The sequence below is a fragment of the Camelina sativa genome, chromosome 20, assembly GCF_000633955.1.
Source record: "Camelina sativa cultivar DH55 chromosome 20, Cs, whole genome shotgun sequence".
Taxonomy (NCBI): Eukaryota; Viridiplantae; Streptophyta; class Magnoliopsida; order Brassicales; family Brassicaceae; genus Camelina; species Camelina sativa.
The window spans coordinates 27,376,596-27,390,073 of record NC_025704.1 but is presented as its reverse complement, the minus strand read 5'-3'; the positions used below and the strand labels follow the sequence as shown (position 1 = coordinate 27,390,073).

The window sequence follows — 13,478 nt, the reverse complement described above, 5'->3', positions numbered from 1 at the left end:
AAACACTAAACAAATCAAATAAAATTTACAAACAAAAATTAATTTTTTATCACACAACTTAATCCGTGTTATACCGCTGGTCAAAATCTAGATATACTAGAATATATCTTACAGAATATATGTTATTTTCATAAGTCATATTCAGTATATGATTTCATGCCATAATATTCCATCCAAAAAAAAACCTTTTAAAATAAATAAAATAATCACATATACGATGTGTTAAATAAAAATTACCAAATAAACAAAAGAAAAGAATTTTAACTTGTGATCTAGCACGGATCATATTCTAGTTTCTATTTTAAAATGAAAAACAATTGTTTACAAATGAAAAATATCAGTTCTTTCTAATAATACTTAAAGTGTATCACAAACTTTTCAGTTTTTAATATGTTTCTAATATATTTATATAATACGTCAAAAGTATTTAAATATACAAAATTCAAATTATTCTTAATTTCTTAAGTGTATATGTATTTACTTTTTTCTAATATTCTGCCATTCCACAAATTTATTGAATCATACAAGTATTTTCTTTTGAAAAACTAAAAAGTTCTAAACCGAAATTCATACATCTCCTCAGATCCAAGACCAAATCAGGTTATATGGTTTCGTTCCAAACACCGTTCAAACCAATAACCTCTATGCTTTTGTCAGAAATTAATTTATTCAATCGTACAATAATTTCATTCTGAAAAATATTATTGAATTTTATCGCATACAAATTTAAATATATCCTTTGTTATGCCGTAATTATACGCAGTGTCACAAATCAGAATCATTGTTCTGTTATTTTATTTAGAACATCTTAGCATAACATACATTTGTTTTGGAATATGATCGAAAATGTCGTTTACTATAAAACGAATTGTCAAATCCAATATGTTTCAAATTTCAACCAACAATTTCTTAATTAATAGTATTTGTTAATGGAGTTGTTCACGAGAATCACAAGACCATATAATAGTCCAACAACAAACGTTGGATTGATCTTACCGAAAGTTATCTTATTTCAAGAACGAAGATGTTTATCAAATAGTATATAACTAAATTAGTTTATAGTTTTCTTATTTATAATCTTATTTTTAACTTTTTAGTTCAAATACTATATATTATCTTTATACTATTAATTTTTAATAGAACCATTTTTTATCAATCAAAATAGAATTAAACCATCACCCCCAAACATTCGATATATCACAATTTCTTATCATTATATTTTATTTTCATAAATTTTACATTTTACTTCTTCTGTTTTTAGTAAACTACGTTATTTTGATACATTTTGCACAAATTAAATATATATATATATATATATGTTTTTAATAAGTGGTTAATTACTTAAATTCAATCAAAATAATTTTGTTTTAAAGGCAAATTAGAAAATTAAATATAATAATTATATTGAAATTATATATTCTCTACAAAAGAAATATAAAACTCTAGATTTGCAATTTTTTGTAATACGGATGGAGTATTGAATAGTGTAACCATAGAGACACTTAATTTATATTTATTGACTAACTCTCCCCACATTTATTTATTTTAATTTATTGACTAACTCTCCCCACATTTATTATTTTTCAGTCCTCTTTATAGCCGATACAATACATTTAAAAATGTTTTGCCTTTTCTTTCTACTATTAAATAGTTTTGTTTCTCTAATAATAGTATCTAGCAGAGCAGACACATCACTAACTCTCATGATTCTTTTCTTTATTTTATTTTACACATTCTTGATTCTTGACACTTTCTATAAAGGGCTCTTTTTTCGTTAAAGAGTATTCCGAATCTACAATGGAGGAGAAAAAACTAGATTTTGATGCTCCATTCCTATCCGTGAGGCGGATTCCGACTAAACCAGAGGATCCAAGCGAATCAGAAAACACCGAGACGAAGACGACGACGACGAGAAGGAGAAAAGTCAAAGATTCGTGTCATGAAACAGAGCATGAAAGTCTGATTCGGTTATTACAAGACCGGAGTTTCGATCATGTAATGGAACCATCTTCAGTTCCATTTACATGGGAACAAACACCTGGAAAGCCAAAAGATCAGCATACAGTAATCGAAGAATTAGACCTAATCAAATCCTTGGAGATGGTTTCTTCAGCAGCAAGTTTCTCTGCTAATTGCAGTTCGAATGGAGTCAGTGAGTTCGAGAATAATGGAGATGGAGACAGATCGAGTAATGTATCAAGAGATGATGACGTCATTCTTGAGTACCGTGATCTCATCATGTCGAGATTTTTACTAGCTGCGGAAGCAATCGCCATGAAAGAGAAGAAAGAAGCTTCTCGCGTTAAAGAGGAGAGGAAGAAGAAACAGAACCTTGCCCTGCAGAGAGTCTCCATGGCAATTAATCAAGATATGAACATTGACAACGATGATGATGATGTTGATGATCATAATGCAACAGTTTACTCAAAAGATCCCAAGAAAGCTCAGTTAGGGTTCTCGCCGTGGCTCTGTTCCAAGAACTCAATGGATGTTCTTAACCCGGTTCTCTCTCGGATCAAGACATGTCAGGATATTGGGGTAAAATCGGGGAATATCATAAACCCGAAACCACTAGATTCTGTTTACAAAACCAAATCAACATCGCCAAGAATCTTGAAATCGAACAAGGTTATGAGTGAGTCTCAAGAACTCTATGCAACACCAAGATTTTCTAAAGATATTTCCAAAATTTCTCTACCGAAAGCTGGCGAAACACTCCGAATTCAGGGGAATCTTTCGAGGTTGCAAAGAACAACTGATCAGAATCAGAGACATGAAATTAGGTTTCTTGTGGAAGAAGTAAAAAGAAGGAGCAACATAAACAAATGCAGGGCACAAAATATCTCTATTCCTCAACCTCCATTGCCTAAAACTCCTTCGGAGTCATGGCTTTGCCGGACAGTTCCAAGAAGCTCTGCCGCCTCCTCCGTCGTATCCGGTCAAGCCGCCCGTTTCAGGAAGAAGATGGAGGAAAAGACTAATTCTCAGTCTATAAAATGGGAAACGATTGTGAAAAGATCGTATAAACACCATGATCATGTTCGCTACTCAGAGGTATGTATTACTCGGACGTAATTATAAAGAATTTCCAAAGAATCTTTCTTTTAGATCTGGATTATGTGCAATTGTGCAGGACCTCATTATCGTTCATCCCTCTCGTTAAGCCAAATCCTAAAACCGGAATCTTCTTTTCTATGCTGAGATTCGTTTTCGGGTACAATAAAATTTAATTGTATAGTTTTTGTGCTGCCTTTGTCATTATTATGATTATGGTATTGTCGAATTTACATTTGGAATGCAAACTTGTATACATGCAAACATCTGGTATGAAAAAATTGTATTGGTTCAAACATTTGGAATGAATTTCTTTGAATATTTGTTTTATAGATTATACGAAAATTAATCACATGATTGATTTTTTTCAAATGATTAGTTATTAATGGAGATGGATAGGGTGAACATAGCGGTTAGTCGGGAAGTAATGGAAGCTATGGAAAGATTTTGAGAACAAGGAGTGTATTTGATATCATACATTCTAACCAAAAAGGTGAAATTGTAGGTTTCTATTGAGGTTAAGGCCCAACTATGAGTATATCATATCAGATTCACGTTATGATTCTTAATAAAAAAAAGCCCACCTACTTACCAACAATTTCAGAAAAATAAATTTAATCATCATACTAAATGAAGCAATTTCATTTGGCGATTCCAATTTGAAGGTGTATGTGTTGACTGAGTTTTATAAGCTGTCTCAAACATGTTATGGAATTGCTACTAAATCAGGATGCTATACAACTACAGTGGTATATAAGACAACAAGATAGAATCATCACAAATGTCTCATAGATGATGTAAAGATCACGAGCAGAACTAACAAAGTTGTTGAGACACTACTTGACACAGTTGTGGTAAGAACATATGTGAAGTTCCAAGGTAGTAAAAGAGGTAGTACATGAAATTATACATGAATCCGAACAGTGTGACTACTTTAAAGAGTTGAAATACAGAAGTTTGGGGACAACTTGGACAAGCCAAGAGGGTCAGATACAACGGAGATGGTATCAAATGTCTAAAGCAGTGCTTGTACTAGTTCCAAGAATAATACAGGAAGTAGTACAAGAAGCTGAATTGAAGAGTTTGAGTACAGAAGCTTGGGGTCGGCTTGGATAAGCCAAGTGGCCGCTGCTGAGTTGGATGAACATCTTGAATGGAAGATTCAAGATGGGATCATGAAGAGAAACTTTCCTATTTGTTGTATAATAGGACAATTGTCAACCCTAGGGGTTCTGTAATTGTTAATCTCTCAATTCCTTTGTATTGTATAATAGGAAAGTTGTCAATCCTAGGGGTTTTGCAATTGATATAAATAGCAAAAAGGCACTTCATGAAGACTCGTGCGCTTCAATGTAATTTCGAGAAATGTACACAAGATGTGTGGTGTTGCCCCATCAACAAGATAGAGAGATCTTTTGATGGTTTATTCATTTAGAAAATAATGATAGGCGTAGTAGTACTTGTATCATATGCAGTTGTAATTACTATCTTATTCTAGTAGATTTGTTCTAGACTAGATCCCAAGAATGCAGGAAAAATCAAACCCCATTAATAAAGTTTATGCTTTATTTACTTTATGCTCATACAAACACGAAGTCGATTATATACGTAAGTAGACTTAGCCACAAATGTGCGTTTTCACAATTTTCCAACGAATAACTCATTACTATGTAGTAGATTTCCAATAAAAATTGAATCATTACATCGAGTAAAAATAATTAAGGTTTGACTACCGAAATTAAAAATTAATTAAAGTACATATACAGTAGTGGGTGACATGTACTACATAGCACATGAGTTGATAACTAATCATCCCATGTAACTTCGCTTATTATATTCGCCACGTCACTAAACACTGGACCATTGATCATCAACACTAAGTACTATCGAACGGCCCTTATGAGCAGAGTTGGCATGTAGTCTCTAAGTCAACTTTAATTTAAAACTACTTCTTAATTTATTTTTGACTAAATTTTCGCGCCATATATTATAGTATGTCCGATACATTATTAAACAAGGGAAGAGGAAAAGAAAAGAAAAAAAAGACCAAGAAAATGAAATAATCTCTAGTTTATTTTTAATTAATTATAGTTTGGTTATGCGAATACAACATTTCTAAAATTATGGAAAATCTAAATGAAGTTAATAAGGGTCTTACAAAAAAAAAACAAAGACAGTTTTGTGGGGGAAAATTGTTGAAAAAAGAATTAAAAAATAGGAAAAAAAAAGAAGATTCAGAGAGAGAGGAAGAAAAAGGAAAGAGAGAGGAAGGAGAGAGAACCCACCACCCTTTGGCCCTGGAGAGACCAAAGATGGTCGAAGAGAGAAAACTCTGAGATCATCATCATCATCATCATCATCATCATCATCATCTTCATCTTCCTGCAAAAACAAGGGCAAGTTCAACAAGAAATAAAAACATTTTAAATCCAATATATTCGTTTTTTAAACAAAAATTCTGTTTACTTTTTTAGTTTTTTTTTTTCTATTTTCTGAGGACCTTTTTTTTTTTTTTAATTTTCATTTCTCAAACCCTACCCAATTCTTGGTGAAGAAGTTTTTTCCTTTAAGGTAATTTTCATTGCAATGTTCTTCATTTTTATATTTTGGGGTGGGTTCCATGTTATGTATTCTTCTCATTGCTTCTTCAAGAGGGTTATTCGTATTCTCTCTTTTTTTTTTCTTCGAAAAATATATTGTTTTATATTTGTTGATAAAGTTTTGTTTGTTTCTTGTTGGTGTTTTTTTTTTCCAGGATTAACGAGAAGAAGAGAAAAAAAAAAACGAGTTGTTGACTCTTTAGGTCATCAACATTTTTTAGGGTTTTGTGATTTTGCAAAACTGGAAAAACAATGAGAGACCCTGAGTATTCAACGATTCTGTAAAATTTGTATTATTTTTTTTTTTTCATTCTTTCATTTTAGGAAAAAAAAATCTGGCGATTTTGTATAGCATTGGTGTATACACCTAAAATGGGTTGTCGATGGAATCCAATCGGGTTCCAATTCTCTTGCTTCATGTTCTTGATCATTACCCTTCAATCTCGTTCCTCCTTGTCCCTCGAATCTGAAGGTATATACAAGTTTTATTTATTTCTCAAATCATTTGTGTTCTTTTTGAATTAAATGTTTGTGAGTTATTTCTGTGTATCAATGTAGGGTTTGTATTGTTGAAATTCCGGGCAAGAGTTGATTCTGATCCTCATGGAACTCTTGCGAATTGGAATGTTTCTGATCTTGACCATTTCTGTTCTTGGTTTGGTGTAACTTGTGTCGACAATAAAGTGCAGATGCTGTGAGTAATGTTTTTGTTTTATTCATTTTCTTTGTCATTCTCTTGTTGTTAATGTCTGATGAGATTTTTGGTTTTGTTTTGTAGGAACCTTACTGGTTGTTCTTTGGGAGGAACATTAGCTCCTGAGCTAAGCCAATTGAGTGAATTAAGATCTCTGTAAGGATTTTTTTTTTTACTAACCTCTGCTATTTTGCTCTGTTTCTTGAAGATTCAAGAACTTACTTTATTTTGTAGAATACTATCCAAGAACAATCTCTCTGGTGATATTCCAAAGGAGTTTGCAACTTTTGCAAAATTAGAGTTGTTGGATTTGAGAGATAACAAGTTAAGCGGAGTAGTTCCATCCGAGCTAAACAAAGTGTTGACACCAGAAAACTTGTGAGTTTAATATAAATTGTAATGTTTTTGATTGAAAAACCAAATCAATTGTGTTGGTAAACAATAATGTTCTGTTTCTTGGTGGATTCTTCAGGTTGCTTTCTGGTAACAAATTTGCGGGTTTTATGACCATAAAGTTCCTGAGACTTCAATCGCTATATAAAGTCCAGTTGAACAAGGATCGAGAGCTGTCTTCGCTTTCCCCTGATGTCCTCGACTGTGTAAATAGAAAACTTGGATACTGGTAACCAAACTTTTTTTAGTCATATTGCTTGTTGATGTGGAGACATAAATATTTGCTTTGAATTGACTAAAACTTTAACAGTGTTTCAAGGAGAAGTCTAATAAGAACAAACAAGGCGAAGGCTATCATATTGCGGATCAAAGCAACTTCAAGGCATTACATGTAAGCATTTCCTTTAATCCTTTTGGTTTACTTTGTATGTTCTGTTCCTCAAATGTTACTAATTGTCTATGTTTATGTCTCTTCAGGGTGCGTAGACAATCTCATGGGAACAACTATGTATCGAATAATCGCCCAAGTAAGGCTAAAGGATGACTGAAACTTCTGCATATTGAAACATCACAATGAAACTAAATCTTTTTTTTTTTATCTTGTTTCAGGTTATTTAGAGAATGAAACTAGTACCTTCAAAAGACGCGAGTTACTCGAAGGAACAAGTAATTTAGCGGCAATGCCAGCGCCTGATGCTCCTAGTCCTTCTCCTGAGGTTGTAACCTTAGTGTTTCCTCGAAGCAGTGGGTCTTTTCCCGCATTAGCTAATGCAAAGAAGAGAATACCTCCGTTGGTCCCTCCTCCTTCTCCTCTTCCTCCTTCCACCAACAACACATTCTCTACTGATCCACCGAGGAACTTTGAAGAGAAATCGAAAGGGTTTAAGGACGTTTGGTTGTATGTTATCATTGGTGTTGCTGCTTTTGTAGCGGTGATGATAATAGTAGCTGTTATATTCTTCTGTCGTAAAAGAGCTGTGAAGAGTATAGGTCCATGGAAGACTGGTTTAAGTGGACAGTTACAGAAAGCTTTTGTCACCGGTAAAAAAAGTTGTTAAAACAAAATCAATATTTGCTCTGTTTTTTCGGTTTAACTTAAATGTGGTCAAATGTTTTCAGGTGTACCTAAGCTAAACCGGTCTGAACTAGAAACAGCTTGTGAAGATTTCAGTAATATCATTGAAGCATTTGATGGTTACACTGTCTACAAAGGAACTTTGTCAAGTGGTGTTGAGATTGCGGTCGCTTCAACCGCGATTTTGGAAACTAAAGAATGGACAAGAGCTATGGAAATGACTTACCGCAGAAGGGTAATTTTAAGATATGCAGAGGTTTTTCTCAGCTTTTTTTTTACTGGGAATCTTGACTGAGAGCTTAAATTTGCAGATTGATACAATGTCAAGAGTCAACCATAAGAACTTTGTGAATCTAATTGGATATTGCGAAGAAGATGAACCGTTTAATAGGATGATGGTTTTCGAATATGCTCCAAATGGAACTCTTTACGAACATTTGCACGGTAATACACATCTAAATCTGGCTCTACTTGAAGATCTTGTTTGGCTTATTATAATTATCACCAACCAATCTTTATCTTCTTGTTCAGATAAGGAAATGGAGCATCTTGATTGGGGCGCAAGGATGAGGATTATAATGGGAACTGCTTACTGTCTGCAATATATGCACGAGCTTAATCCACCTATCGCACACACGAAACTTGTCTCATCAGCAATCTACTTAACTGACGATTATGCAGCAAAGGTTCTTGCTTTCTTGCTTTACAAGAAAACAGTTTTAAGTGATTTTTTCTTTCTTGCTTAACAAGCAAACTGTTTCAATGGTGTTATTGATTCTTAATCAAACCCAATGGTAAACTAATGTACTTCATTTTTGCAGGTCGGAGAGGTTCCTTTCAGTGGACAAACCGGGAGTAAACCGAGAAAGCCGATGAGTGGTGATTTAGACCAATCGTCATTGCCATTATTATCTGAACCGGAGACTAATGTGTATAGCTTTGGAGTATTAATGCTTGAGATTATCTCTGGAAAGCTCTCAGATTCAGATGAAGAAGGATCAATAACAAAATGGGTAAAAAAGACTCAAAGATCAAAATCAAATCTCAATATTTCTTAAATTCGCATTACTAATATAATGTAACATTTTTATATATGTTTTTTTTTTTCTTCTCACAGGCATCAAAGTATCTAGAGAATGATAACTTGAGAGATATGATTGATCCTACGCTGACAACATTTAAAGAAGAAGAACTTGAAGCTATATGTGACGTGGTACGACATTGTCTTAGAATTGATGAAAGCCAAAGACCAAAAATGAACGATGTGGTTGAACAATTGAAAGAAGTAATAAAGATTTCTCAAGAACAAGCAACACCAAGACTCTCTCCTCTTTGGTGGGCAGAGCTTGAGATCTTATCCTCTGAAGCTACATAGATAAAAACCATGAAGAAAAACGATATCTCTCCTCCTCCTCTCTCTTTCGAGTCACTGTCCGAGGTTCACAAGCTTCTCTCTCTCTCTGTTAACTGTAAACGTCGTCCTTCGTAAATGTTACCCCAAAAAAAAAGTTTTTCTCTTTCTTTTTCTTAATTCTTTCTATTAAATTTGTTTTCTTGGTTTGTTTTGATAGTGTACTTGAAATCCAGATAATATAACGATGTGCTTGTATAATTGTTGTATACTATCATACATATACCTATATATTACGTATAATTCTACGTCTTTTGTGGTGAAATGCTGTTTGTAAACTATTAACTTCGGCTTCTTTTACTAACCTATTATATGAGTTTTTTACTAATTTTTTTTTATTGTCTTCTATATATATATATAGCTAATGATCTTTTGTTATAATAACGTAAGAGACTAATTTGTGATCAATAACAGTTGAAGAACGAAGAATTAACAAAATATTACCTTAAAATCAGATTTTACATTGACATCTTCTTAGACAAAACTGTTTTGTGTACATTGCGTCGATCTTCATCTTAAAACGAACTTAATTACATTTACGAAGGAGAACTCGAACCCTTTTAGGCAAGAGAAGAAACAATACTAGATGCACTAGCTAGGCGTTTTTCTAAAATGTAACTTTTTTAGTTTGTCTCCTCATTACATGTGTCGGTGTTAGCCAAAGGTTTACACCTCTTCCTCTTTACAAGATTTAAAAACTGATTGATATTTGTTTTTTCCACTGACGTATATAATGCAAAAACCCAATAATAGAATAATGAAAGATACTGTTAGTCATATGTTCAATAACCTGAGCGTACAGAAACATCTGAAAAACGACAACTATGACGCAGTTATTTATTAAGCACGTTACACGAAGAGAGTCGCCTGCCATGTGTCAAACTATCCTCATACGTGTCTAAATTCACAGTTATAAATAGAACCAATTATATCGCAGGTAAGTGGTAACGATATTAATCTTTGGTGTTTATCATTTTTTCAGATAATCAAGTATAATTGTTGGACCGCTTGTCCAAAGTTTTCTTTTATTTTTAACACGTAAATTAATCTATATATAGTTTTTTATAGCAAGAGTGCAAGCAAGACTTGACCTCGTGATTTTTGAGATGCATTCTTTTTCGTTCTTAAAGGTTTCCTAGTACATAGGTATACTGTAACTGTACAATGGATAAATTTTGTTGTTTAGTTTTATACGAAACATTTTATATTTCATTTCGAAACTGATATCCACCTTTCCAATAGTTTACTCTTTTTTTTTCTGCCGCTTTCATTTGATGCATGTGAACTATATTATCTATTCACTATTACAAACTCTACGTGTAAATGGAGTATATTATCTATTCACTATTACTAGGTTAATTACTTCCCTCTTTAAAGAGGTAAAGTTGCCACATGGAACATAACATTTGACATCATTCTAAATTTCTGATTCCTGAATTTTGAATCATATCTTCTCGTGTAAGTATTATATTTAAAACTTCGAATCATACATTTACTCAACCTAATACGTACATCCCTTTCTAGAAATAGAATGAGTGTGTCGGCTTCCGTTACTTAGATGAAATGGTTTTCACTTTTCTTTTTCAAGATAAATGAAGAACAATAATTTGCACAAAATTAATGGCAAATTGACTAATTTGGAACGACAAGTTGCACTCTCTATTAGCCTTCCACGTAATGCATGCATGCATTGTTTTCTTCACGATTCCCCGCAAAGCACGTATAATCTTCCAACTTTCAGTAATACTAATTAGTTCATTTAAACAATTAAACGTAAACAAAAGGTGTACGTATTAAACGTTTTTTGTCCAAGTTCATTTTCGACTTTTGTGTTGTCAATGTTTTTATATTTAAACAATTTAAACCAATCATTATTCGGTTCGCGCGGTTAAGTTTACTTGTTCAAAAACTTGTGTTTTTTTTTCTTTTTTTTTNACTAATATAATGTAACATTTTTATATATGTTTTTTTTTTTCTTCTCACAGGCATCAAAGTATCTAGAGAATGATAACTTGAGAGATATGATTGATCCTACGCTGACAACATTTAAAGAAGAAGAACTTGAAGCTATATGTGACGTGGTACGACATTGTCTAAGAATTGATGAAAGCCAAAGACCAAAAATGAACGATGTGGTTGAACAATTGAAAGAAGTAATAAAGATTTCTCAAGAACAAGCAACACCAAGACTCTCTCCTCTTTGGTGGGCAGAGCTTGAGATCTTATCCTCTGAAGCTACATAGATAAAAACCATGAAGAAAAACGATATCTCTCCTCCTCCTCTCTCTTTCGAGTCACTGTCCGAGGTTCACAAGCTTCTCTCTCTCTCTGTTAACTGTAAACGTCGTCCTTCGTAAATGTTACCCCAAAAAAAAAGTTTTTCTCTTTCTTTTTCTTAATTCTTTCTATTAAATTTGTTTTCTTGGTTTGTTTTGATAGTGTACTTGAAATCCAGATAATATAACGATGTGCTTGTATAATTGTTGTATACTATCATACATATACCTATATATTACGTATAATTCTACGTCTTTTGTGGTGAAATGCTGTTTGTAAACTATTAACTTCGGCTTCTTTTACTAACCTATTATATGAGTTTTTTACTAATTTTTTTTTATTGTCTTCTATATATATATATAGCTAATGATCTTTTGTTATAATAACGTAAGAGACTAATTTGTGATCAATAACAGTTGAAGAACGAAGAATTAACAAAATATTACCTTAAAATCAGATTTTACATTGACATCTTCTTAGACAAAACTGTTTTGTGTACATTGCGTCGATCTTCATCTTAAAACGAACTTAATTACATTTACGAAGGAGAACTCGAACCCTTTTAGGCAAGAGAAGAAACAATACTAGATGCACTAGCTAGGCGTTTTTCTAAAATGTAACTTTTTTAGTTTGTCTCCTCATTACATGTGTCGGTGTTAGCCAAAGGTTTACACCTCTTCCTCTTTACAAGATTTAAAAACTGATTGATATTTGTTTTTTCCACTGACGTATATAATGCAAAAACCCAATAATAGAATAATGAAAGATACTGTTAGTCATATGTTCAATAACCTGAGCGTACAGAAACATCTGAAAAACGACAACTATGACGCAGTTATTTATTAAGCACGTTACACGAAGAGAGTCGCCTGCCATGTGTCAAACTATCCTCATACGTGTCTAAATTCACAGTTATAAATAGAACCAATTATATCGCAGGTAAGTGGTAACGATATTAATCTTTGGTGTTTATCATTTTTTCAGATAATCAAGTATAATTGTTGGACCGCTTGTCCAAAGTTTTCTTTTATTTTTAACACGTAAATTAATCTATATATAGTTTTTTATAGCAAGAGTGCAAGCAAGACTTGACCTCGTGATTTTTGAGATGCATTCTTTTTCGTTCTTAAAGGTTTCCTAGTACATAGGTATACTGTAACTGTACAATGGATAAATTTTGTTGTTTAGTTTTATACGAAACATTTTATATTTCATTTCGAAACTGATATCCACCTTTCCAATAGTTTACTCTTTTTTTTTCTGCCGCTTTCATTTGATGCATGTGAACTATATTATCTATTCACTATTACAAACTCTACGTGTAAATGGAGTATATTATCTATTCACTATTACTAGGTTAATTACTTCCCTCTTTAAAGAGGTAAAGTTGCCACATGGAACATAACATTTGACATCATTCTAAATTTCTGATTCCTGAATTTTGAATCATATCTTCTCGTGTAAGTATTATATTTAAAACTTCGAATCATACATTTACTCAACCTAATACGTACATCCCTTTCTAGAAATAGAATGAGTGTGTCGGCTTCCGTTACTTAGATGAAATGGTTTTCACTTTTCTTTTTCAAGATAAATGAAGAACAATAATTTGCACAAAATTAATGGCAAATTGACTAATTTGGAACGACAAGTTGCACTCTCTATTAGCCTTCCACGTAATGCATGCATGCATTGTTTTCTTCACGATTCCCCGCAAAGCACGTATAATCTTCCAACTTTCAGTAATACTAATTAGTTCATTTAAACAATTAAACGTAAACAAAAGGTGTACGTATTAAACGTTTTTTGTCCAAGTTCATTTTCGACTTTTGTGTTGTCAATGTTTTTATATTTAAACAATTTAAACCAATCATTATTCGGTTCGCGCGGTTAAGTTTACTTGTTCAAAAACTTGTGTTTTTTTTTCTTTTTTTTTTTTTTTTTTGTCAGCCAAAACTTGTGTTTCAATTTCAA

The 13,478-nt window shown here is 32.6% G+C and overlaps 2 protein-coding genes across 3 annotated transcripts; both read left to right on the top strand.

The window, feature by feature from the left end:
• LOC104771827 lies at positions 1,650-3,655 on the top strand. Of its 2 annotated transcripts, XR_764929.1 has the most exons (3): positions 1,650-3,054; positions 3,134-3,214; positions 3,434-3,655. XR_764929.1 is itself a non-coding variant. In XM_010496436.1 (2 exons), exons 1-2 carry the CDS (start codon positions 1,798-1,800, stop codon positions 3,161-3,163), a joined length of 1,287 nt encoding a protein of 428 aa, XP_010494738.1. In that variant the 5' UTR covers positions 1,650-1,797; the 3' UTR covers positions 3,164-3,375. The 2 variants fall into 2 exon arrangements, 1 of the variants encoding a protein (XP_010494738.1); XM_010496436.1 differs by lacking the exon at positions 3,434-3,655 and having other exon boundaries at positions 3,134-3,375.
• LOC104771826 (protein MALE DISCOVERER 1) lies at positions 5,263-9,508 on the top strand. The gene is made up of 14 exons (XM_010496434.2): positions 5,263-5,625; positions 5,810-6,126; positions 6,213-6,348; positions 6,433-6,504; positions 6,583-6,726; positions 6,821-6,970; positions 7,052-7,132; positions 7,219-7,268; positions 7,351-7,782; positions 7,861-8,051; positions 8,128-8,260; positions 8,348-8,502; positions 8,638-8,829; positions 8,934-9,508. The coding sequence occupies exons 2-14, from the start codon at positions 6,027-6,029 to the stop codon at positions 9,189-9,191; spliced, it is 2,094 nt and encodes a 697-aa protein (XP_010494736.1). The 5' UTR covers positions 5,263-5,625; positions 5,810-6,026; the 3' UTR covers positions 9,192-9,508.

Bases quoted from the DNA above. Each gene is read 5' to 3' on its own strand.
- LOC104771827 (XM_010496436.1), top strand. From the start codon at position 1,798: ATGGAGGAGAAAAAACTAGATTTTGATGCTCCATTCCTATCCGTGAGG. The intron at 3,055-3,133 runs GTATGTATTACT...GCAATTGTGCAG, and splicing joins ATCATGTTCGCTACTCAGAG to GACCTCATTATCGTTCATCC.
- LOC104771826 (XM_010496434.2), top strand. From the start codon at position 6,027: ATGGGTTGTCGATGGAATCCAATCGGGTTCCAATTCTCTTGCTTCATG. The intron at 7,133-7,218 runs GTAAGCATTTCC...ATGTCTCTTCAG, and splicing joins GCAACTTCAAGGCATTACAT to GGTGCGTAGACAATCTCATG. The intron at 7,269-7,350 runs GTAAGGCTAAAG...ATCTTGTTTCAG, and splicing joins TGTATCGAATAATCGCCCAA to GTTATTTAGAGAATGAAACT.